Source organism: Phoenix dactylifera, chromosome 3, assembly GCF_009389715.1.
Source record: "Phoenix dactylifera cultivar Barhee BC4 chromosome 3, palm_55x_up_171113_PBpolish2nd_filt_p, whole genome shotgun sequence".
Classification (NCBI taxonomy): Eukaryota; Viridiplantae; Streptophyta; class Magnoliopsida; order Arecales; family Arecaceae; genus Phoenix; species Phoenix dactylifera.
In genome coordinates this window covers 2,909,075-2,935,080 of record NC_052394.1, presented here as the reverse complement: position 1 = coordinate 2,935,080, position 26,006 = coordinate 2,909,075, and the positions used below count along the sequence as shown (strand labels likewise).

Sequence of the window (26,006 nt, the reverse complement as noted above, 5' to 3'; positions counted from 1 at the left end):
ACTCCATAGATGTATACCAAAAACCAATTGGAAAATCTAACAATCATGACATGCTTATAGTCCTGTAGGTTGCAACTTGCATGAGATTGGAACCTCAGCAATCACCCAATCAGTCATGATGCTAGGCATGGCTCATTACAAAACACGCGTAAGCTTAGCAAATTGACCAATTTATGGACCACTAGGAGAAAAGAATGAACCTGGAATTGTAACGGGTGGGCATAAATAGCTTAGGATTATTGCAATTTAAATTTTACGGTAACTTGATAAAGTAGTAGTATTCTACACTGCTTTAGTCCTAACTTGAGTCTCATTTGGACAAGAAAAAATGATAGATACAACTACTGGTCTGTACATAAAACTTGATCATGCCATCTCATGTCTTGCAGCACATTTTGATTCATACGAACAGGCATAAATAGCTTTGGATTATTGCAATTTAAATTTTACGGTAACTCGATAAAGTAGTAGTACTCCACACTGCATTAGTCCTAACTTCAGTCTCATTTGGACAAGAAAAAATTGATAGATACAGCTACTGGTCTGTACATAAAACTTGATCATGCCATCTCATGTCATACAGAACATTTTGATTCATACGAACATGTTTTAAACATCAAACAGTTGCAATACGGTGCCGGATGGATGAATGCCGTTTGGTGCATTTGATGTTGGTCAGAGACAAGTAGAATTCAAGTCAGAGTTGGTCATGCAGGTGTTGTTACTCATCAAGCCCATAGTCCTCGCCGAAATATTTATCTACCAATCCGTTTGCCATGTTTCTCATTTCCTCATTCTCATGAAACTGGAACCTTTCCATTGCATCGATTCCATCCTCCCTCTCAACCAGCTTTGGGCCTTCTCCATTGGGCATCCCCCTCAAGACCTGCAAGCAGATGCGCAAAAATTAACATCCTCCATCCCATGTGTGACTAGATTGAAATCACATACTCCCTTATGGAATTGAATGGAAATTTAGACTAGAAGATTTTCCAGAAAAAGTGTTTGGCATAACAGTTGATGTACGCTCACATTTTTTCGTTCCACTAGAATTCAAAAACCGACTGTTATTTTGATTCGCTGGGTTCTTTTTTTAAAGGAAAATAGATTTCCTAGGACATATAAGGCCACAACACTAGGAGACACATGGAAAAACATCATGGCAGCGTAAATGATGCAGTGAAATACTTATACTAACCTGCACAACCTAAAATAATATTCCTCTCACATAAAAACATCCATGAAACAGAAGAAAAAGGAGCAGGCAAAACAAGGGGGACAATACCACCCTGAAATTATCACTGTAACAAGAAAACATAAAGCAGAGAATATAGGGAAGTGAATTTTGCTGACCAGTTCCAAGAATTGAAGTCCCAGCCTTGCACTCTCTATATCAGCAGACCTGACCAGATTTATAAACCCTGGAAGGCATCCATGGTTCACAAGTGCGACCAAGTGCCGCAGAATTATGCTTGGCTGTCCAGCACCTTCGGCTGGGGCAACACAAAGATTCCCCAGAACATATGCGACTTCTTTTCTTATGTCGAATGGCGCACTTGATAGAAGATGCACCAATAAAGGTGTGGCCTGACTAGAGAATATCAACTCCTTGTGTTCAAATGATCCTGCTGCTATGTTAGATAGGACCCATGCAGCCTCCTACATGAGTGAGTTTAGAACTTCTATGAGAAAACAGTTATATGCCTTTCATATTAAAAGTTGACCAATAACAAAGTGGTACCTTCTTTAAAACACGGTGCTCACTTTTCAAACACTTCATCAAACCTGATAAGACTTGATCTGGAAACCATAATCTGTCAGTACTCATGAAGAATGAAATTCACACCCAAGCAAGGAAAAGTTTCAGAGTAACCTGTGATATTATGCCCAACAATTAGGACAGCATCAGTAATGTAACTGTCACCAGCTACAAGATTACCTAAACTACGAAGTACCTGTATGAATAGAACAATCATCTATCAGTATGGAACCCTGAGAAATTTTACCATTTGAATGCTAACCTTAACGACCATGTCTGAGAACACGGACACTACACCTTTACATCTAAAATGACTTTTGGCATGTGAAACCCTCCTATGATGACTCACAACTGAAAATGTATATGACTTATGCGACCAGTGTAGATCACCCATGGCCTATACATATACAAAAGCATGCAAGTAGAATATGCACATGTACGCAACACAGATAGCCATATCTTTATGTATTGGTATAGTAATGGAAGTTCAACTTAAGAACCTGTTGACGAGAATTGAACCAGAGCTTTACGAATGCAAATTACAAGATGCATCACATTTAAATTTGAAATTGATAGTTTTTCATGATCTACAGCATTTAAATTGCCAAGAAACCAAAAATAAAATGCGTAGACAAAAAGAAATAAGGTAGTCAATATAAGTGGAAAATACAGTACATAATTTGCACAACTAATGTCAAATGGGTTTGACATGGTTATCTTTTTCTTCTAGATAAGACCAACTACCAACGCATATGCTTCAAAGGTGAAATAGCAAGATACAATGAGCACTTAAAAACTAAAAATCATTATCCACACCATATGCATCTATGATTCAACATCTAGGAGGATGTTTGCAGGTTCACATGGCAAAATAAGACTATTATATACAAAATTAGAGCCTATCATATATCAGGAAGACAGATTTCAGGAAGAAGGAAAATTAAAACTGAATCCTCCTAACAAGCAAGTAAATAATCTGCATGGAAGAAATTCAGTTTCATTGAAAGTGGTTGCTACCGGAATGAGCAACTGCAAACTCTCTGATGCTGCTAATCTTCCAGCTAAAAGTTCAACGACATCACTTTTTACGAGCAGACTGACAGCAATTTCTGAGAGTGCTGAAAGATAAACCACTACCCATGCCACTTCAGTAGCCAACTCATCATCCCTAAGTACAATTCAACAAATAATCATTAGCTCACTGTTATGCTAACTCGACTAGGTAATATTGAGAGACGCAGGAAAAAAACATGCATAAATTTGTAAGCATGAAGTTTAAAACTCGGTTGGACAATGTACAAACAGCAACAGGCCTTCATTTTTAAACAATTTAAATATATAATATATATAAGAAAAACAATCTTTAGAACAACCACTTGAGGGATCATCGCATACACTCAGAATGCATGGGGTGACTGCATTTCGGAATGAGCAAAAATTATTTCAGTGGCCAACCTGAAAAGTATCGTGAAACTAACATTGCTTTTCTTTGATAGTTATTGGATCATGTGTTACAATAATGCTCATAAGGCATAAGTAATCATACAGATTGTGGTTTAACATGCTATTTCTGCATATGCACAAACATGCTAGGTTAGGGAAACTCAGTAAAGTTCCCAGGTACCTAACTCATTGAAAACAAGTCATTTGAGAATCTTCAATCTGAAAATGTAAAATATCACAAGGCAATCAATATGGTACTTTATACTTATAAATATACAAATTAACAGATGGAACTTCAAATATCACATGATAATTAAACTCCAACATTGACCATGCTTGTTCAAAAAACCATAGACCAAACTCTTGCCTTTAGTTATATTAAATTTGTCATGGAGCCCTTTTTTTCATTTGAAACCATAAAAAGCTTTTTAAGTGGGAAGAGAGTTTGCATTTTGTACGACCCCTGAAGAGCTCTTAGAAATTGGACGAAGCATGTAATGCAGGGAAGAGTGCATGACCATATGCCCCCACATATTCCCAAGACTGGATGATGATAAATGGATATTTGTTTCGTATCCATCAAGAAATCACTATATAGATTAGAAATAGATCATATTAATACATTAAAACAGGTTGTTGTTACCTTGACTTTTATGAAGATTACTCACAAAATATGAGATTATGTAATACAAGTGAGAAGAGATAACAATAAACCAAGCAAAAAACCTACGATTTTTTCAAGTGCCGTATGATTGCATCTAGCACCCCATCAATTCTTATTAATGACATTGCAGCCTTAGGATCAGGTCCCTGAACATAAACATAAGAGTAATCAAAGGCATTGAAGACAATGAAAATTCATTAACATAACGTTTCAAACACTAGGCCTATACAGAAACAGCATTTTACATATAAATGCATTTGAAATGGAACTATTATTAGTATTTACAACCTGGGAAGAGTCCCAAAAGGAGTAAAAGATATCACGTACAAACCTACATATGAAGCAAGACCAAATAGAAGAAATCAACAATAGCTTTTATTATGTCAATAGATCTTAATATGTGGAATGGGAATAAGTCTAGTTGATTCAGGATTATAAAACAGGATTTTTTCGGATCACAGATTTGCATGCTATTGTGAGAAGTTGTTTATGGGTTATATCCTCTGCAGATGAATAATCAGTGCACTTGTATCCTATTCCATTAGTTAGTTTCTTACAAGCTACAAAGTGCCACCTCATAGAGGAACAGATGTTTACACTTACAAGCAAACATCCAGTGCAGCGGTTTATAGTTTTACGCGATAACCACAAATTACAATGCTCAAACATAATTTGCAGCATCATCAATCAGCAGTCTTAAGCGTGAATCTGGTAAATTTTATATGCATACAATGGAACATGCAGCAAACAACTAGTGATGTTTAAACAAAGCAAATACACATTTTATATCTCTAGGTATACCTCAACCAGGCTAACACTAAAGAAGAAGAGTATCTTATCATCCTCCATTTTAAGTTCATAAACCAGACACAGACAATGTAAAATGCAAACCAGATTATACGTTGCAATTGAGACTAATGCATTATATATTAGGACAGATGTAAAAATAAATTAAAGATAAAACAACACAAGTTTCCATACTAGTTAACAGTAGATTGCCTGGTTGAAGTGGCATGTTAGTGTACATCCATGACAGACTTAACACAAGAAATCCAGTCAAAATAAAGCTTCTAGAGTCAAAGGAGTAGTACTTTTATAGCTGAACAAATAAGAAACTTCTGATTCATACTGAAACAGAGAAAGCCATAATGTGTTGACAATTTTAATCCTTCTAGATATACTTCATACTTATAGAAATTGTCATCTACCTCATATATTAGCTTATTGGTTTAAGGAAAATGATCAACCTGACCTACAATGAACACAAGGAAGACTGGTAAACATTGTACAATTGGCATAGGAATGGTACTGCTTGAAGATTATGCGTAACACTTTACTATTAAGAAAATGTCCAGAAATATTTATTGACATCCCATTGTACGAACTAGCACAGCTAAAATTGCCATGCTAATTCCAGAATCACTTGCTATATTGCTTCTTATCCATGTGAGTAAACGTTACAATGTGTAGAATGTATGAAAATACACCTATATCTCATTTTAAACTAGATGCCCAAGATAGATTGCCACAGATTCCACAAAAAGCACAAATAAATAGTTTGCATAGCAATATAATAAGCATCAAATTGTTTTGCTCTCTCATTACTAACAAAACATATAAATCAAGGTTTAAACTATAAAGTACCTGTACAGGTACCTGTACCTGTAGGGTGGGGTATCATACTGATACATGGTATTCCTCCATGTGCCAGCACAGCAAAAAATGAGCATGCTACACAATGCCTCAATATAATACCAGCACAGAGGTGTGCTGATATCAGTACCTTATCAATACAGACGGGTACTTATCAGCACAGACTTTTACACACTGGTATCTAAATCCTAGACACAGATTTTTGTGACCAGAAATATTAGTGAAAATCTCTAAACTTGCGGTGAAAAAGATCATGACCTTAATGAGATTTGATAATGCCCAAGCAGCGGTCCTTGTTGTAGAAACCTTATTCGACAGCATCAAACGTGCGAGAGGTAACAAAGCTCCTTGCGCAAGCAAAACATTCCTCAACTCGTCCCCTTCACCAGCAACATTTCCCAAGGCCCATGCGCACTGCTCAGCAACAGGAACAGAACTCGTCTCTACCAGATAATCACAAGTTAGTGAAAAGCTATTGGACAGTACAAAAAAGCAAGAAGTAGTTTCGCTTCCTACTAACAAAGAATAAGGTACAGGCCTTTACGGGCCACTAATCCCATTATTGAGATTATGTGATGAAGTAACAGGCGTAAGCAAGACTTTTTCATACAGAGATGGGATATGTCTAAGCCTTAAATTTTCAACGGGTTAGGGGTGAAAATTGGCTGGATCAGGTTTAAATGCAGCATGACAAGACCAGATTCTGGACACATCTGTGTTCTGATTTTAGGATTCAAATCCATCCTGCTTGTATATCAAGTTATTTCATTTTTCAGATTCTAGTTGCATTTGTTTCATTTAAGGTCAAGATAGTTAGGCCTTAAACCTATCAGTTATATGACCAGTCATGCCAAGTTAAACCGACTTGAGTTAGATTCAAGATCCAACTGCATTGAGGTCCATATCTACAAGTTGGATAGAAGGTTGAAAGGAAACCAATAGGAGAACTCCAAAGATGACTGAAGAACTTGTCCTTACAATTTTGTAGTTACTGATTATAACAAGCATGCACAACAGAAGCGCACAGAAGACTTCATTGAAGATACTCAAGCCAAAGCCATCTCCTCCCAAGCTTTACCTCTCCCATTAAACAACTTTGAAAATTATCTCCCCTTGGATAGGTCTCCATCTTACAAGAGATAGCAGCCTAACAATTTATATGAAAAATTCAGAAAACTGGATTTAAAGAAGATGATGTGAGGGAAATCAAAAGTTTGTGTGATAATTAAAATTGGATCAAGTTGGCATAATGCTTTAGGCTACAGTCAGCAAAATCCAATACTCAAGGATACCACTAATAGCTAGAAGGCCCTTCCATAAATGCGAGTTTAACCCTTCAAGTGGAGGTACCCGCTTTGCAACAGGCTCACTAAAGGAGAGTGCCTATGACAAAAATATTAGTATGCATTTAAGGAGTACTAAGTTATGTAATTTATAGGAATTGGGAGCAGAGACTTTCACTTCACTAATTTAATGAAACTGAAATTTCAAAGAACCAATGGTTCCCAAAACAAATGACATGAATTTAAAAGAAAATAAAAATAAAATTCAATATAGAAACTGATGTGTAGATCTATTATAAAAAATGGATAAACATTTACGAAAACCTATAAAACAGGAGCTGAATCTAGTATGTTCGAACAACTCCTCAAAAAGATAACCAACCTCCTACCTCCTAGGTGAGCTATAAGCAAAGGCAATGCAGGCAATAACGACCTTGTTTCTTCGGGTTCCCCGGCTGCAATATTAGTTAGACACCAAGCAGCCTCAAGCAACTGCGAAATGATTAGAAAGATAATTGTGACCATAAGTAATAAAAAGTTATATCGTAGATTAATATAAACCACAGTAAGAACTAAGAAACTACTTAGAAATATTGGCAAGTCGACTTGTGTCTCAACCAACTAGAGTCATTTTCTAAGGATAACAAGTAAGATTTAATTTAACCCATCAAGCATTGAAAAGGAATTGTGACTCAGCCAAACCTGGCCATTGCATCATAACTCGGAAAGAGAGTCAATAGAACTTATTCAAATAAGCTTCCCCTTTTATAATCAAATAACATTATTAATCCAGTCAAGTTAGAGCAGATTATTTTTCAACAAAGGCAATTCAAGATGAATTTAAAAGCTCGCTAATCAAGGATATAACTTTTCAAAATTATGGTTTCTTGCGATTTCCAAATGATGATCATGTTAATTACTTGAGTAAGTTTACATAATGGATAAAGGTAATAAAGTGATTTGCTAGATACAGTTAAGAAGTTACATATATACGCCCTTGTGCGGTTGCCTTTAATGTAAACTATCTTAGGGTTTATAATAAATTGAAGGAATCAGCCACTTACTTCATTCATTGGACTGGAAAAAGGTAACATGTGGCAAATCAAAATTTTTTATCTCCAAAGAGATCATGGCCATGGTACTATGTATGTAATATAGTAATAAGGTAATCTATTGGTAATTGTTTTGAATCTCTGAAAGTTCTTTTGATTAAATAGGTTTGAATTTGCCAAATGCTTTCTTAGATTATCAATGAAAAGAAGAAAAATATGTTGTCCTCATCATTGTTTGCTAAAAACCATATGCTCTGACAACCAAAGTAGTTCGGTTAACATATCATATTAAAATAAATCCATAGGTTTTTATCTATTTGTATTCCTTCCTTTTGAAGAAGAATATTTTAGTTAATTTTATTGATTTTATCATCTATTTTATAATTGTTAAGCTGCTAGTTATTTCTGTTCATATTATTTGTTTCAAAGATATAAACCACCCTAGTCATCAAGTTGACTCACCGAAAGATAGTTAGGAGAAGACAAGTCAAATCTGAAAGGTAAGTGATGAGCTTCTTAATCTAGTTCTAGTGAACAAATATCTATCAACAAAAAGAGGGTTAGTTTATTTTCAGTTACTGTCATTCATCAGGTAGGAATTAGCATGGGGCCTCAAAATCCTTGCATGTATTATTAGTTCCAAGTAACTAGTAGAAAATTACTAGAATATGTGAACCTGTTCATCTGCTGATCCAAAAGATAGGCATTGCACTAGGACAGGAATAGCTCCAGCTTGGAGGGCTGCTTCAACAGGAGGTACTTCAGACTTTGATAACAAGCGTCTCAAGGCACGAAGTGTCTCTATCTTCTTCTGTGTCGCCCCTTTTCCTCTAGAAATTTCAACTCAAAAGACATCAACATCAAGCAAATTGAGCAAATAATTTACAAAAGAATTACAAATGATAATGAACTAAAATTATGATAGAAGTGGAGATCGCATGCAGATTATATCCTCAGATGCGTATGCGTATAACATTTTCCTCTTGTTTTTCTGCACTCCAATCCTTAGCAGCCCCTAGGTAAATTTTCATTTGATAAAATAAATAATGGGGATGGGAGGGGCAACTAAAAATTGTTTAGATGAATAAATCCCTTTTCTTATTTGTCCATGATATTTTTTAGTCGTACAAGAAGAACTCAAACTGAATGTGCTAGTGTCTCTTGGACAATCATCTATATATTTTCTTTTTCTTTTTTTCCTTCCATTAAGCATCCACCCTTCCTTTCTTTGAAAGCAAATAAAAAAGAAAACCAGGTAAGCCTCAAACGTATTTAAGGTCTAAAACTTAATCTGGTACATTTTCAAGTCACTTACAAGAACACAGTTTATGCAATTTTCCGATAAAAAATATAATTTAATGGTTCTTAATTTCTTATGCAATCAAATATCAAATTATTGTTTTCAAAGCTGGTCCAATGTGCATTGTTTCATAATGTTTGACATATATATAAGCTAGTTTAAGATTCTGTGACTGACATCTAGCTTATAACCTAAAAAGGCAATTCTGAGAGTTTGCTTTAGATACTGTGGTACTTAATCCTTGTTGTCTCAACTTGGAATATCCATTCAAGAATATATAGATGTTGAATTTTAAATGTTAATCAATTATCTCATCCTAAGTCATTTCATACTTGTTGTCATCCAGAAAATCAATATAACAATGATATCTGTAAGAAAGGATTTTACTTTCCCAAAGAATCACTTCATATCGTAGGTTTTAGGGGCAGGAAGCCTGATATTGGCGAATTCTGGGCGCCACTTAATGTAACTAGTGGTAGATGAAATATATGTATGAGTCATTTCACATGCCCAACATATCAATGCATCTAGATGGAAAAACAAAAGAACTTTATATCTTTTTTTGAGGGAAAATGGAGGAAGTGAGACATTTCCCCCTATTTTATTGAAGGAAGAAGAAAGAGTTGTTATGGAGTTGGATTGTACGGTATTGATGGTTGTCAGGAATACATGAAGGGGGCCAATCTCAAGCTGCTACAAAAGGGTCCCTGAGTATTAGAAGGAGACTGGATAACGCACTCAATAGGTTCCTGTTGCTGTCTGTTGTTTTATTAGAATAGAACTTCATATCTTCAAGATGAACAAAGGCAACCTTCAATGGTTGAAAGAAAAATATTGCATATAAGGATAAGATTTACTCCAGCACTGCTCAAAACAAGAAATTCATCGTTGAAAGACAATTCACACCTAAGCAGCTTGCAAAATCTTTATCATCTTGATGGGAGAGAGAAGACATACTGGTACAACAAAGCAGACTTTAAATCTTCCACAGTTTGAGAAGTTTGAGAATCCAACACTGCCTTCTCTTCATCAACAAGCATATCACCCTCCACTAAACCTTCACTATCATCAGCAACTGCAACCCGGCATAGACGTTTTGTGCGTATTAACGCTTCTCTTCTTTCCTTTCCCACTGCAATGGCATGTTGCCGCCGCCGTTGCGCAGCAGTACCGTGCACTGATGTACAATTTTTTTTATGTTAGCTCCACATAAAAAATACAACAAATTATAGCACAAAAAAAAAAAAACAGATTGACGGCAAACTAAACATTAATACGCCAACAAACCAAAACTTAAAAATTCTAAAAAAAAAAAAAGAAGTGATGCGTTAAGTCATCTTTCATAACGCAAGCATAGCATTGATCTGGGAAAAACAGCATTTTTTTCTAACGCTGGGCACTGAAAAGCACAGAAAAGAAGTGAAGATATTGATTATGAGCAGAGAAAGCATAAGATTTTAAATTTTCCCTGCCACCCAGCTCTGATAAGCTCTCTATTTCCAATAGATTTACACGACAAACATAAGCTTTCCATCGGCGACTTCTTGACCAACTTGTTTAGTGCGGCAATCCCTGCAAATTTTAGAATCGAACTATATATTCACCCTCGCTAATCTACCGCACCATCACATTATAGGGTTTTGGGGACGGAAGAGAAGTTGAATCCATCAGGGAAGGTTCTTTCGATTGGGATCAAAATTCTTTAGGGTTTAAAAAGTAGAAGAACCAAGAACAAGATCAAGTATTATGCAGTCCATCCGACCGTAAAATCGAATGAGACGTTCAAGAAAGAAATAAAAAACCTGAGGACTTGATGGAATCTCGCCGCTGGGGAGGAGGGGAAACCTCTTCGTCCGCCATTTTTTCACCCTTTCCTGTTCGATCTTTGGAGTAGAGAGAAACGGTCCAAGAGTAGAGCTTGGTTCTCTTACTTAACAAGTACGGCGACAACTGCGGCGCCGCCTGAGGCTACAAGAAAGATTTTGGAGTGGGTTGTCGCTCTTGAACGGGCGGCCCTGGTAAAGGAGGTGGAAGAGGCGTCGTTCCCGACAAGAATCTTAGCTGCGGATGTCCTCATAGAGATATTTATCACTATGCAGACTTCCTTCCGCATAGAGAGTTCATGCGCCCGCCCGAAGAGGAGAATCCTGCCAAAAATGGATCCAGCTTTTTTTTTTTTATTTTACAAATGAATACTCTCACTTTGACATCGAAATTATAGATGTCCACATAATGTATCTCTATGCGGATATTTTTTCTTCCGCATAAGAAAATTATGCACACGTCAATGTTCCGAGTCCCAGTGGACTATCTAGTCTAAGCGGTCTAAGTGGACCCTTGATGAGGATTATTAGTCTTTTATTATCATCTCAACATTGAGCTTCTTTGATCATAACTTACCCATCAAACACAAAAAAATAAAATTCTAGTAATAGAGCACAAGGAAGTTTAGTATTCAAGAGGGAACGTATTGATACTCTATTGTTAAATTCATATTTTTTAGATGACACGATGAAAATAAGAAGAAAAAAAAAGAAGCTAAAGACGAATGGTAAGCTAGAGCAAATTTAATAAAGTTGGCTTTGTTGGGCTTTATTTTGATGTTCTATCAAGTGATGCATGGGGGAAAAAAAGAAAAGGATATGAGGCTATCCATAGCATAGAGTTTCTTTCCTAAGTTTTTGATTTAAATAGATGATATGGATCTAATGTTTAATTTGGAAGGACATGTTAGAGGATCTAACCAAAAGATTTCTAAATTTGATGCTTTGCATAATAATCCATGAACCAACACCAAATAATCAGGCCTCTTTCCTTACCTCATAATAAATTCTAAATCCTAAGGAGACATTGTTTGTGAACATTCTTTCCATACATTAAACTTTAAATACATAAGAGAGAATTTCAACATTTGATACCTTATATAACTATTTGAATCAAACGCAAGGAATTGAGTCTTAAATCATTCCCTCATTAGATCTCATGTTGATGTGTTTAGCTTGCATTCGTTTCATTCAATTAAATTTTACAGACATGTGACAAAATTTAGAGATATGATGCTTAATTAACACAATTAATGATGAATCAGATGCAAGAAATGAAGTACATATCATTCCCTCATCAAAAAAATCCTGTCTCTCTGGAGATATGTTGCATTTGCATTCTTTTTTTAATAAAAATTTCAATATATAAAATAAAATTTGGTCCTCTAGCCATGAATCAGTAGGTATTAGATATTAACGACATATATTCTACATTGCCATCACCAAATTCTGCCGGATCCTCCTCCCATCACGGTTCTTATTTTTAAAAAAATAAGTTTTATACAGTAAATTTAGTATTTAGCCAATCTTGTAACTCTTGTAATTGATTTTTAGTTTTGCACTTAACATGTTATATAGATTTACTAAAAAAATTATTTTAAGATCACTACATGGAAATAAAAAAAAATAAATTGCTAAAAGTAAAGAATTCGACAAGAAGTAACCATCCATTCAAATCAAGGCTATTTTTTTTTCCCATTCGACTCGAACAGATCAATAATCTACGATCAGTGTGTTGGTTTTGCATCAATTACTATTTTTTTTTTTGTTGTTTTTTGATCGATTTGATGAGTTCTAACCATTTCTTTTTTCTCTGTGCATCTTTTATTTTCCTCGTATACGTCACGCATGACACACCGGATCGCCCTTGTGCAGAGGTACCATTCTCCATTTGGCATCAACCAACGGCGCGATCATATCCTCGGCGAAAGCCTCGCCTCACCTCTCTACCTCCCATCACAAACACCAATTCAGCGACCACCCCGCCGCAACCTCCCCTCAACTACGTCCCTTTCCCACGCTCGATTCCACGTTTCACTCACAAACGCACCGACCATCTTCTATTCATACCCCAATTCCAAATCTTCCATCCCTCCTCTCCCGGCCGCATCGCCGTTTCCAGAGAAGCCTCCTGGAAGGTAAGACTTCCACTCTCCTCCCCCCGATCCGTCCCCATGATTTCTTTAATAAATCTATGAATAAATAAATAGTAGGAGGGAAGATAGAGTAGAAGTAGCGTCGACGGCAAACGGAATGGCGAGTCCCTCGCCGGCGGCGGCGCTGAAGGCGGTGACCCTGACCCACGTTCGGTACCGGCGCGGCGACTCCCTGGGCCACTTCCTGGCCTGGGTCTCCCTGATCCCGGTGTTCATAAGCCTGGGGGGATTCGTGACGCACTTCGTCTTCCGGCGGGAGCTCCAGGGCTTGTGCTTCGCGCTGGGCCTCATCGTGTCCCAGGTTCTCAACGAGCTCATCAAGACCTCCGTCCAGCAGTCCCGCCCGGCTACCTGCGCCGCCCTCGAGATGTGCGAATCCCATGGCTGGCCCTCCTCCCACGCCCAGTACATGTTCTTCTTTGCCGCCTACTTCACCCTCCTCTGCTACAAAGGCGTCGTCGGCGTCGCCTCGTCGCGATCCAGGCTCTTCCTCGCCTTCCTCCCCTGGCCTCCGGCGGTGCTCACCATGTACTCTAGGGTTTACTTGGGATACCACACCGTCGCCCAGGTCAGGCTCTTGAGTTATATTCTTGTTTTGTTCCCGATCTGGGGGTTTCTTGATGATGGATTTTGTCCGTTTCGTTTTGTTTGAAACGGTCTTTAGGTGTTTGCGGGGGCGACGCTGGGGGTGGTGCTTGGGGTGGGGTGGTTCTGGATCGTGAACAGTATGCTGATGGAGTATTTTCCGGCGATCGAGGAGAGTCCGGTGGGGAGGTTCTTGTACATCAAGGACACGTCGCATATACCGAATGTGCTCAAGTTTGAGTACGATAATGCCAGGGCTGCTCGGAAGAAGTTGGCTCAGGATTGAAATCTGTAAGTTGGTTCTGATTGCTGCAGTTCGATGCTTGGTGTTGTCTTTTTCTTTCTAATCGTGCTGCTACTTTGTTGATAAATCTGGTATATTGTGGAGTCCTGTTTTCCTACTTGTGCTAAATCTTACTAGGAAGAAGATTGGGAACAGGGTTGATGCTGGCTCTCATATTTCTTGAAATACTCTGTAATAGCATGATTTGCTTTGCGAAATAAATATAGTTTCAAACAAACCGCTCCTGTTTTTGTAGTCTGTGTAGAGGATGCAAATATAATCATCCGATCGATAAAACTATGACATTAATTAGCAATACTTATTCCAGTTGTTTGTATTTGGCTTCTTAATTTGTTGCTAATGTGCACTCTTATATGTTTGCTTCTGACTCGAACACTTATTTTATGTCGCCTAACATCTCGATTTATACAAATTATCAGGCTTTATAATCTCTATCTTCTACTAAGTCTCCAAATCAATCTATCTAGGTCATCTGCAGCCGTCTATCAAGTTAGATGTTGACTCTCTGAATGAGGGAATCATGATAGTAGAAAAAGTTAGCTTGTCTCTTTTCAATTAATTCCAAATGGAACCTTATTGGCATTTATTTCTTCACATAAAATGCTAATACATGCCCTCTAAGTATGGTGTATCAACTGAAACTATATTATTTGCAGACTTGATGAACCTGCTTTTGAAAATCATTGGACTTTAGATTGGCACTTTGTTTTGATCCTCTGTAAACAAAGATTCATTTGACTTGCAACACATAGCCCCTTTATTTGTGCTTTTAATAACTTAAGTATACTTCTTGAATAGACCTTTTTCCTCCTTTACAAAAAAAGGGGGACCTTTTTCCTTAATGCTCACTGAGCCATCTCTCCTCGTACTCTATGATTAGCTTTTCTCAAGCAGTAAAGTCCATTAAAGTTTCTTTCAGCACCTCTTTCCATCAGGTACCTATTCAAGAAGGTAGTTTTTGTGGATGACCTTCTTAGAACAAAGCTGTATCATTTCAGAAGTATTTTGCTATTATTCTGCCAAGTATAGTTCTATCAGCTATCTTCTGATTGTTGCTAGGTCGAGTGATGAGGTGATAACACTGATGAAACTTGAGTCCATTAAGATACAAAGTTGATGCAAGAATTTTGTTTAAATTATGAATGTAAGAGCAGGTCTAGATCTACAATTTAACAATGCTACTGCTACATTGCTTCAAGTCCTATGTACTACAAATGCACCAAACATGTTGAAACTAATGATCGCTTTGCTTGGGAACAGTTGGATTGAAAGGAGGACGAGACTACTTCTATTCATCCAAAAGACCATGTCTCCTTTTTCTTCATCAAAGGCTTTGTGGTATAAAATTGAAGGAACTCATTGCAATTTGGGCATGATTCATTTTTATGCATCACCTACTTTGATGAAATTATTAGTATTTTGGACCCATACAGTGGATAAATAATGTCTTTGGCTCCATTTTGCATTGTTTTTACACTTTTGGGGCCTTATCTTTCAGCAATTAACCACTTAAGAGGGACATTTGGGTCATTTATCATCCTTAAATGGTTCTTATATATTATAAGGCAGAAAAATTCTAAATAGATGGTTACTTCATTTGATATCACTTTTCTCTCTTCTTTTGAAGAATCGGTGCTCGTGGCCTTGCTAATTGCCTACTAGCACACATGTATGTGTGCAGTGTGGGCATGCACCCTGAAAATCGAAATTTATATTCACAATATCGGTGGTGGCCCCTTAAAATAAATCATCTCAAACACTATTGCTCCCCTTCTCAAAACATATCATCTCAAACATCACCCCCAACCTCCCGCTTAGTTGTTTTCCCATTGTCTACCATTGCACTTTATCTCCTCATTTATTTGGGATTTCAAATGCCTATCAAAACTCATAGAGGCTTTTGAGTTAGAATAAAGTGTGAGTTCTACTAAACAACTTCTAGTCTTTTTGTTATATTTTCCGCTTTTAATAGTATCCAAATCCTTGTAATTTCATTTCTTAGTGAAGTTGTAATTAGGAAATAAAATAAAATAAAATAAATTACTTTTTAACATAGATACTATTTTATTGTCTTCATATAGTTTTAAATTGGATTTACTTTTAAAAATGGATTTCATATTTTTTTTTTTGATTTCATTATCTTTTAAGCTTGTATTAATGGATAGGTGATGTAGGTCAACAAGGGTTAGGGCTGCCTACATGCAATGATGGACCTTGAGATGAAGGATTAAGGTTATGAAGGATTTTTTTTGTCGACTGTCCAGGTTCTAGATTAGTATATTCAATAAGAAAACCTGAAATTTAGGGAAATGGCTATTCAGAAGAATGTCTATTTAGGGTGTCTTATTTGTGGGAAGATGAACCAAATCACAATTTAGAGCTCTCTTGGACAATCAGATATAAATCTATAATCAGCTTAGATCAGATAATGCATACAGAAATCTATAGACAAAATATGATCTATTCAAAGCCCAAAATGAGCAGGGATAAACAGCAGATTTATGAAATAAAGAAGAAGAAGAAGATAGAGAGAGTGAAGGAATATTTAGCAGAAAATGGAGAGAGGAGGATACAAGAGGGCTGAACCTAGCCTCAAATCTTCAATTCCATTCACAATAAAAAACCAGTATAGAAGTCTTTTGCTTGACCAACTGTATAAAACTCAAACTTGACCCACTAGTAAACAAATTTTAGTCTTTCTGGGACTCTTTAAAAAATAGAAACAAATCCATCAAATAATTTCCAAAACAAAGCTAGTTATTGACTTCTAACAGCGCTGCAACATCACTATTCATGCTAGAGTGGCTTGAACAGTAGCTGACACCTTAACTTATCTAAATTGACTCCTTTTGGACCTCCTAAAATTGTTGACTTGAAGATCCGTGACACGATCTTGTTTGTCTGTTATTGGACTCAAAAAATCCTAAGAATCTCAATTTAAAGCCTGCAAAAAAGAACTTTATGTCAATGAAATTCAGGCTTTTAAATGCGATGCAATTTATTGTTGCGTCATTTGCTTTCATTGCATCGATCTCATCCTTGAGGTTTTCATGATTCACTTATAAGCTCGATCGACCATTGAATCTTCAAGATCTAATGATGAAAGCCTACATAAAATTTTTCTTGCAATCACACCATTGATTGGTTGGTCTAATGTCCATTGCTTCGCAATCAACAAGCATTGTATCATACTTCTGATGGCGATCTTCGTTGAATCCAACAAATCAATCAAGAATGGGTCTTCATATCACCTTCATTGCCTTTAGGGTTGTGACTTGATATCACCATGAGTGCTCTTTATCCAAATCTTCATCATTGTGATCTTCTACCTTCAAAATACCTCATAGATCATCATCTGCAGCATTTTCAATCAACAGGTCTTCAATTGCAGCATCTTTGCATGATGGATCCCCTATGATAGGTTCTCCATTTGATGAAACCTCAATTATGATCTCTTCTTGCAATGATTTTTCAACTTTGTGACTCTTGATATGTGGTTCAATCTCAAGAAGCTTTCCAACTCCTGCTGCTGCTGCTGCTGCAGTTGCCTGTAATTTAGCATTCATTGGCATCATATTATTACTGATAGACGTCAATCTAGTCTCCAACTGCCCAAAAACCTTCTTTTTTATGTTTAGCATGTTGATGAAGATCATTGAGTTTGAAATGAAGTCCATGTTTGATAACATGACAAAAGGGGAAAGAAATGAAGAGGACCAAGAAGAAGAATGGAAGAGCAAAATGTAGGACCTTTTATCTCTGATACTAAATTTAATGAAGGATAGCAAGGGGTTAGGGCTGCCTACCTGCAATGGTGGACCTTGAGGTGAAGGATTGTGGTTACAAAGGACTTTATTGCCTGCTGTTCAGGTTCTGAGATTAGGATAGTCAATAAGAAAACTTGAAATCTAAGGCAATGGCTGTTCAAAAGAATGTCTATTTAGGGCATGTTATATGTAGGAAGATGAATCAAATCACAATCTGGATCCCTCTTAGACAATCAAATATAAATCTGTAATCATATCAGATCAGATAATATATACAGAAATCTGTAGATAACAATGTGAGCTATTCAAATCCCAAAAGAAGTAGGGATAAACAACAAATTTATGAAATAAAGAAGAAGAAAAGGGAGAGGGAGGAGAGGGATAAGTAACAGAAAATAGAGAGAGAGGAGAAGGGGAAAAGAGAGGAGGAAACAAGGGGGCTGAACTGGGCCTCAAAGCTCAATTCCATTCATAATAAAGAATCTGCATACTAGTGTTTTGCTTGACCAACTTTATAGAAAGAAAGATAGAAACAAATTCCTCAAAAAATTTCCAAAACAAACTAGTAACCGATTCCTAATAGCCATGGGTACTGTAGGAACACTATTCATGCTACAGTGATGAAAAAACTTACCAAAAATGGCTCCTTGTGTACCTCCTAAAATTATTACTTGAAGATATATCACACGACCTTGATTGGCTGTTATTGGACTTGAAAAATCCTAATGATTTCCATCTAAAGCCTGAAATAAGCCCTATGAGTTGGACAGATGAATCTGCAGCAATTGTTAACTCTCTCCCTTCAAAATATGGAACTCTCATGAAATTGCAATGCCAGATCATTTACCAAGTGTTTGCTGTCTGTCTTACACAGAAAGGTCCCCATTAAGTAAATTTAATCCTAGAGAAGTCTCATATGCCTTTTGATTTTAGGATCCAAAAGATGAGTTTTCTTTTGTCTAATTAAGTAGAGGACTGGATTCATCCACTTTTTTAGAAAAAATGAAAAAGAATGACTGAATTTTAAGAAAGATAGAGGGCAAAAATAGTCTGAAAGTTCAAGCTATTGGGGAAAACAAGTTGTAATAGCATCTACTAAGGCTTCAATTCTAATTGATGTTCCAGGGTATTGAAATTGGAGTCATAATATTCAGATACAAGTGACAAATGGATATTGAGTGTGAGGCATATTCTGAAAGTGCTAATGTATCGTGTATAGATTCTAATCGGACAAATTCTCGAAGACAACAAATTATGTATATCAAGGAAAATTATTGTCTGATCATGTTGCTATTTGTTAGATCGGTATTCCATTTTGGGAGGATTGGAAGATATTAGCAGTTCTAGTATTTAATATACTTGTTTAAATATCTCTGAATCTATTCCTACAAATCATTGGTCGCGAAAGTTAATCATTGAATATATGGCATCTATCTGGAATTCAACTGTTTTTCCTACTTTGATGCAGGTTACTTTACCTGATGAAATATTCATTTGTCATAAGGAGCATGATCTAAGCCAACTAATGCTGAAATCTAGGCACTAAGCTAGACCCACCGACTATTTAGAGGCATGCAGAGGATTGCTGGAGATGGATGTCTACAATCCAGGGTCTTATCCTTGGTAGTTCAAGCTACTTTGATTTATGTTTTGTTTAAGACATGATGTTCGGAGTAGCCAAACACATTCTTACAATAATTAAACTGTGGTCCACATTTAAGAACTGCCCTTGGATTCACATATCAAGTTATTGTTTGTGATTATATTCATTTATGTTTACTGGGAACCGAAACTTCGCCATATTGGCAGTTGGACTGAAAACTTCAAACCAGTGCACTCCATTCACGGTGCTGTCTTTTGGCCTGATAAGCTTGAGTTTGCTGTCTGGGATGCCATGGAGATGCGTTAATATTGTTATATTTATTAACTATCATATACTTGAAAGTACAACCAGATTACTTCACCTTCCCTCAGATTAATAATTGTATACAATCATGGCTAAAGTTTTATCTACCACGTCCATAAACACGAGAACCATTCTCGCACCTCCTCTTACCCATGAGTAGCTTTTCTCTGTGAGCAAAATAACAATTAAAGCGTTACTAATTCAGCTGCAAGTAAGAACTAAAACTAAAATTTGGTGCAGAAAATCAATCTTACATCACTGCCCTTGTCTCTTTTTCTTGACAGCTTGGCCTTTGGATCTGCATGGATGATTTAAGATGAATAAAAGCTTTAGCTCAAGTGGAAATTTTACTGTCGGAGCGAATAGATAGTGGCAGCACCTCTCAAAGATTGTGGAGGAGGCAAGGAAGAATGGGTCTCCGGGCCTCGGTAGTCAATCTCGTACATCTCTGGGATGCTTGAATGCTGTCCTGCGCCTTCTGCATGAGCGAAAAATCCCAACATCAACTCAAACTAGTAGCAGCCTCTCTAATTCTATTTTCATGTCGACAATGGTTATTCCTCAGTTTACAAAGTCTGGCCTTCAGTACTAGTTTCAAATCAGCTGGGCCTTAAAAACTTTCAAATCAGCTGGGCCTTAAAAAAAGGGGACCTCTTTCTATCCAGGAAACAGAGACGACAATCGTCTTCATAAAGGTGGCCAAAAGAGTGAGCTCATCGACTGGGGATCTCACAACCTTATGTATTAATCCCTTTTTTCATTCGTTTTTAAGAGGAAAAAAAGGAAACAAAAAACCCTTTTTTGCTGTCGGTCGGAAAAAATTCAAGCATCCAGGCTGACAGAGTTATAGAGAGGCTCAAAATCAAGTGAAACAAATTCAGCGTTTGGAGTGATCAAACCTTGGCACTGCACTGAGCCAGCTGCTGCAAGAACCAAAACCAAGAAGACGAGGGTGACGACAATGCACGATCTTTTTCCCATCTCAGATCTCCGACTTCTTAGTTGCCACAAAACAAAGAACTTGAGAGGCTTGGGCAGAGCCTCTTTCCTTTTCTACTCTTCAAAGATTTGGAACCCATCACCGTTGGGACAGCAGGCATAAGGTGGCGATGGAGATGCCCAGTGATGCAAGCAAGACACCCCTGGGGCCAGGTCTCGACCCCTACTTCCTTTCCCTCTTCACTTCTCAAGCCAAATCCTGCTAAGAACCCCTTTTTTTTAAAAAAAAACTACTGGGTATTTTGTTTTGCAAGGAAGAGTACAAGACAGAGCCATGTGAGTATTATTAGATGACATTGGCTTCTCATGGCTGGACACTTGACACCTAGCGGGCAAACTCATCAGTCCCCACAAGGCTTCATTTTGTTTATATGATCACGTTGTCGGTACACGATAGAATGGAACAAGTTCATGCTGCCTGCTGTGCTTTCGAGCCACAAGAGCAAGTTGAAAGAAGATGGAAACAAATGCATGCTTGCGTTTGTCCCCTCTTTATCGCTCATGTGGGGATGCAGGTACGTTGAGACCGCGAGGAGCCATTGCTTTTGTGATGCGGGGAAGCGAGGTGAAGAAGATGACCTCTGTTCTGCGGCTGAATCCACAACCAAACAGAGGGGAACAGGGAGAAGTTGGGCTCCAAAACAGAGCTTGGTTGTTTTCTTTTCTTTTTTTTTTTTATTCGTGGGAAAACAATCTATGAAGAAGGAGCCTTTCGGCGCTCCTGTACAACCCCTTTTATATCACCACAACTGACCCTAAAATCCCTCATCATAACCCTAATCAAATTAGACTCTTAATTAAGCCTGAAATTGGAACTAAACAAATATAATTTTGGACCCAATTTAAACTAAGCAAGGACTCAACCAAATCTAAAACAAAGTCTCTTACACAGCTCCAAGTTGGGTTCATTTTGGTTCTGCATCAGTCCCCTCCACTTGAACACAACTCGTCCTCGAGTTCGCATCTGGATATAACTGCTCTTCAGGATTATGGTATTCATAGATATCGGCGACATTAAAAGTCTTTGAAATTCCCATATCATCTGGCAGGTCCACAACGTAAGCATTGTTATTGATCTTTTTCAAGATTATGTATGGGCCATACTTTCTTGGCTTCCATTTGCTGTAAGTTCCCACAGGAAACCGTTCTTTGCGTAGGAAAACCATCACCATGTCACCTTCTTGAAATTCTTTGTGCCTTCGATGTCTATCTGCTGTTGACTTGTACTTAGCATTTGTGTCCTCTAGGCGCTTCTTCACCTCCAACTGTATAGCTTGAACCTCCTCTGCCAAATGTTCTGCAGCCACACTCTTTCCCAAAATTTTCGGTAGGCGCGCCAGATCCAATGCGTGCTTTGGTGCCTTTGAATAGACAATGGAGAAAGGCGACCTTCCGGTTCCACTATGGACAGCATTGTTGTAGGCAAACTCTGCTTGGGCCAAGGCATAATCCCAATGTTTTGGGGTACTCCCACAAATACAACGGATCAAATTACCCAGTGTCCTGTTAACCACTTCTGTCTGTCCATCAGTCTGAGGATGCGCAGTGCTACTGAAATTTAATGAAGTGTCAAACATCCTCCAAAGAGTAAGCCAGAAGTGACTCAAAAATTTGGAATCCCGATCTGACGTTATAGATTGTGGTACCCCATGCAAACGAACAATCTCCCGAAAGAACAGCCTTGCAATGTGGGATGCATCTGATGTCTTCTTGCAAGGAATGAAATGCGCCATCTTGGAGAACCTGTCCACCACCACGAAGACTGAATCTACACCCCTTTGTGTTCGGGGAAGTCCCAACACAAAATCCATCGACAGATCCTCCCAAATAGCATTTGGCACAGGTAGAGGCATATATAATCCAGTGTTTTGCGATTGTCCCTTCGCTGTCTGGCAAGTATAGCACCTTTGAATAAATTTTCCAACATCTCTTCTCAGCTGCGGCCAATGATACCTTTCCGTGAGACTGGCAATGGTCTTGTCCCGACCCATATGCCCACTAAGACCGCCACCATGAAGGTCTCTAATCAGCTTTTCTCGCAATGATGATCTGGGAATACATAAGGAATTGCCGCGAAATAGATAACCATCCTGAATGTTGAAGTCTCCAGTTGCTTGATGACTTGTACACTTTGCCCATACATCTTTGAAGTCCTCATCCTCTGCATACAACTCTTTCAGATATTCAAACCCCACGACCTCTGCCTGCATAGTAGTCAATAAAGCATTGCGTCGGCTCAAAGCATCTGCCACCCGATTCTGCTGCCCGGACCGATGCTTCAACACAAAGGAAAATTTCTGCAAGAAGCTTACCCATCGAACATGCATTCGGTTCAAATTGTTCTGATTATTGATGTACTTCAAGGCTTGATGGTCGCTGTACAGAACAAATTCTTTTTGAATAAGGTAATGCTCCCAATGCTTCAACGCCCGGATGATGGCATAGAACTCTAGCTCGTAGGTTGTCCATTTTTGCCGTGCTTCACTAAGTTTTTCACTGAAGTACTCCACGGGCCGTCCTTCTTGGTTCAAAACAGCCCCTATGCCGACCACAGAAGCATCACACTCCACTTCAAATAGCTTCTCAAAACTCGGTAATGCTAGTACTGGTGCAGAAGTGAGCTTTTCTTTTATCAGTTCAAAACTTGCTTGTTGCTGCTCTTTCCATTGAAATTGGCCCTTCTTCATGCATTCGGTGATGGGAGCGACGATGGTACTGAAGTTTCGAATAAAATGCCGATAGAATGTCGCTAACCCATGAAAGCTGCGAACTTGGCTAACATTTGTAGGAATCGGCCACTCCCGTATTGCCTTTACCTTCTCTTCATCAACCTGTATGCCATCAGCCCCAACAACAAATCCCAGGAACACCAAGCGTTTTGTAACAAAATGACACTTCTTAAGATTAACAAACAACTGATTCTTCCGTAAAGCAAGCAAAACTGCTCTCAAGTGCTCCTTATGCTCAATTTCATTGCGACTATAGATCAAAATATCATCAAAGTAGACGACGACGAACTTTCCAATAAATGATTTTAGTACTTGATTCATTGTTCTCATGAAGGTGCTCGGTGCATTGGATAGGCCAAAAGGCATGACCATCCACTCATATAACCCATCCTTCGTCTTGAACGCCGTCTTCCACTCATCACCAGGGCGAATCCGGATTTGATGGTAGCCGCTTCGTAAGTCAATTTTGGAGAAGACCTTGGCTCCTTCTAACATGTCGAGCATATCATTCAAACGGGGTATGGAAAACCGGTATTTTACTGTTATCCTGTTGATCGCACGGCTGTCCACACACATACGCCAACTCCCATCCTTCTTCGGCGTCAAAAGTGCAGGCACCGCGCACGGACTCATGCTCTCCCGGATCAGCCCCTTCTTGATCAAATCTTCAACTTGTTGCTGCAGAATTTTGCTCTCCTTGGGACTCATGCGGTAATGAGGCAGATTGGGAAGACTTGCACCAGGCACCAAATCAATATGGTGCTGAATATCTCGCATGGGAGGCAGTCTATTTGGTAACTCTGCAGGAGTGATGTCTTTGAACTCTGTCAACAATTCTTTGAACTCTTCGGGCACCTGCTGCAGGATAGGCATCTCCGTCCCCTTAACAATCAACACCATAACCTCTTCAGCCCCCTTGAGCTCCGCCATGAACTGCGCACCAGAAACTGCAAGGAAAGACTTCCCCTCCACTTGAGAAGTTTTGGGGGTAGGCTTCTCTTTCATGGGCACCAACAGAATTTTCCTACCCTGCCATCGGAACAAGTATGTGTTGTCTCGGCCCCTGAATGTAACATCTGTGTCATGCTGCCATGGACGCCCGAGTAGAACATGACATGCATCCATATCCACCACATCGCATACCACTTCATCCTTGTAGTACCTCCCGATGGACAAGGGCACCCTGCATACATTTTCTACCCTCGTTTCAGCTCCTTTCTTAATCCATCCAATCTTATAAGGAGACGGGTGCTTTTCTGTCTTCAATCCCATCGCACGAACCAACGCGGAGGAGACAATGTTTTCGCTACTGCCGCTGTCAATAATCACGTTGCACACAGTTTTGTTGATAGTGCAGCAAGTCTTGAAGATGCTGTGGCGTTGCGATTCTTCTTCACTCTTCGGGGCAAATAAAATTCGCTGAACTACAAAGGAGGCCGGAACTCCCTGATCCGGCGCCGTCACCTCGACGTCTTCATCGTCGGTCTGCCCCTCTTCATGATCCTCCTCCTCATGCGGCATTTCTTCTTCATCCTCAGCTTCGACTACATGGACTGGCCGTCGCCTCGGACACTCGTTAGACCGATGCCCCACCTCCTGACATCTGTAACATTTTATAGGCATGGGTCTCTCGTAGGGGTTGCCACTACCTTTTGGGGCCGCCTGCTGCCTGCTGAAATTTCCGGCTCCTCTCAATGTGGATATCGGTGGTGGTTGACTCGAGGTGGCCGCCCCTTCAACAGTCTTCTGCTTTGCCATGGTGGAGCGCGAGGATGATGCTCTAGTCATGGGCTGAAATTGGTGTGCCTTTCGTGTCGCCTGCGCCTCTAGTTTTAAGGCCAAACTTGTAGCTTCCGTCAGACTCCACACCGGATATAAATCTACCTGATCTCGGATGGCCGGCTTTAACCCACCAATGTACCTTGCCACTTGCTGATTTTCTGTTTCTGACAAGTTGTTGCGGGCGTTGAGGCGGTTGAATTCATCAGTGTATTCGGTCACCGTCCGGGGGCCCTGTCGGCAGTTCTGGTACTGATGGTAGAGTGCCTGCTCGTAGTCAGGCGGGAGAAAACGGCCACGCAAATGTTGTTTCATCTTGCGCCAGGTGGTGATCTGCATCTTTCCTTGCCGTAGACGGTTATGTTGCAGTTGATCCCACCATGCAGATGCTCCTCCCTTCAGTTTATACGCGACCAGCTTCACTTTCTTCTGATCTGGGATTTCCATATAATCGAAAAATTTTTCTACCTTGGCCAACCAATCCAAAAATCCCTCAATGTGAAGATTACCGTTAAATGCTGGGAGATCCACCTTCAATCTGAAATCAGGGGAGCCCCTATCACGAACGCCCCAAGGGAGCCTGTTCCTCACGGGTTCCGCATTCCTACCTCCTGCAGGGAACCTGTTCACCCGTGGACGCGGCTCCTGTGCTTCGTAGAAAACTCCATCGTCATCAGGTGGCCAGCCGTCAAAGGCCATATCCCCAGGGGGTCTTCGGTCGAGTCCACGGAGCCCGTGGCCCGCACGGTTTTGATTCCTCCATGGACGCCGCCCACCAAGCTCTTCCTCCGGCGGCCCCTCATC

At 39.1% G+C, this 26,006-nt stretch overlaps 3 protein-coding genes across 6 annotated transcripts; 1 reads left to right on the top strand and 2 right to left on the bottom strand.

Moving 5' to 3' along the window:
• Positions 1-399: 399 nt before the first annotated feature.
• Positions 400-11,213, bottom strand: LOC103709803 (importin subunit alpha-2). The gene is made up of 11 exons (XM_008795308.3): positions 10,957-11,213; positions 10,112-10,331; positions 8,531-8,684; positions 7,192-7,294; positions 5,778-5,962; positions 3,933-4,012; positions 2,777-2,927; positions 1,874-1,955; positions 1,742-1,800; positions 1,354-1,659; positions 400-886 (listed from the first exon to the last, which is right to left on the bottom strand). Exons 1-11 carry the CDS (start codon positions 11,012-11,014, stop codon positions 722-724), a joined length of 1,563 nt encoding a protein of 520 aa, XP_008793530.1. The 5' UTR covers positions 11,015-11,213; the 3' UTR covers positions 400-721.
• Positions 11,214-12,810: 1,597 nt separating this feature from the next.
• LOC103709813 (lipid phosphate phosphatase gamma) lies at positions 12,811-20,460 on the top strand. Of its 4 annotated transcripts, none has more exons than XM_039124279.1 (4): positions 12,811-13,115; positions 13,188-13,701; positions 13,798-14,009; positions 19,980-20,460. In XM_039124279.1, exons 1-3 carry the CDS (start codon positions 12,826-12,828, stop codon positions 14,002-14,004), a joined length of 1,011 nt encoding a protein of 336 aa, XP_038980207.1. In that variant the 5' UTR covers positions 12,811-12,825; the 3' UTR covers positions 14,005-14,009; positions 19,980-20,460. The 4 variants fall into 4 exon arrangements, with proteins under 4 accessions (XP_038980207.1, XP_008793550.2, XP_008793542.2 ...); XM_008795328.4 differs by lacking the exon at positions 19,980-20,460 and adding an exon at positions 19,258-19,558 and having other exon boundaries at positions 13,191-13,701; XM_008795320.4 differs by lacking the exon at positions 19,980-20,460 and adding an exon at positions 19,258-19,558.
• On the bottom strand, positions 19,691-20,954 carry LOC120110160. Its single transcript, XM_039124280.1, has 4 exons — positions 20,595-20,954; positions 20,075-20,173; positions 19,950-19,993; positions 19,691-19,862 (listed from the first exon to the last, which is right to left on the bottom strand). The coding sequence occupies exons 1-4, from the start codon at positions 20,674-20,676 to the stop codon at positions 19,842-19,844; spliced, it is 246 nt and encodes an 81-aa protein (XP_038980208.1). The 5' UTR covers positions 20,677-20,954; the 3' UTR covers positions 19,691-19,841.
• Between the last annotated feature and the right edge of the window lie 5,052 nt (positions 20,955-26,006).

What these genes read in the sequence shown, in the direction of transcription:
- LOC103709803 (XM_008795308.3), bottom strand. Translation starts at nt 11,014, where the DNA reads ATGGCGGACGAAGAGGTTTCCCCTCCTCCCCAGCGGCGAGATTCCATC. An exon ending in AGATTCCATCAAGTCCTCAG is followed by an intron (nt 10,332 to 10,956) that starts GTTTTTTATTTC and finishes ATTGTACATCAG; the next exon opens with TGCACGGTACTGCTGCGCAA. An exon ending in GCTTATAGCTCACCTAGGAG is followed by an intron (nt 5,963 to 7,191) that starts GTAGGAGGTTGG and finishes ATTATCTGGTAG; the next exon opens with AGACGAGTTCTGTTCCTGTT.
- LOC103709813 (XM_039124279.1), top strand. Translation starts at nt 12,826, where the DNA reads ATGACACACCGGATCGCCCTTGTGCAGAGGTACCATTCTCCATTTGGC. An exon ending in CCAGAGAAGCCTCCTGGAAG is followed by an intron (nt 13,116 to 13,187) that starts GTAAGACTTCCA and finishes ATAAATAAATAG; the next exon opens with TAGGAGGGAAGATAGAGTAG. An exon ending in GATACCACACCGTCGCCCAG is followed by an intron (nt 13,702 to 13,797) that starts GTCAGGCTCTTG and finishes AACGGTCTTTAG; the next exon opens with GTGTTTGCGGGGGCGACGCT.
- LOC120110160 (XM_039124280.1), bottom strand. Translation starts at nt 20,676, where the DNA reads ATGGGAAAAAGATCGTGCATTGTCGTCACCCTCGTCTTCTTGGTTTTG. An exon ending in TGGCTCAGTGCAGTGCCAAG is followed by an intron (nt 20,174 to 20,594) that starts GTTTGATCACTC and finishes TCGCTCATGCAG; the next exon opens with AAGGCGCAGGACAGCATTCA. An exon ending in TCCTCCACAATCTTTGAGAG is followed by an intron (nt 19,994 to 20,074) that starts GTGCTGCCACTA and finishes TCATCCATGCAG; the next exon opens with ATCCAAAGGCCAAGCTGTCA.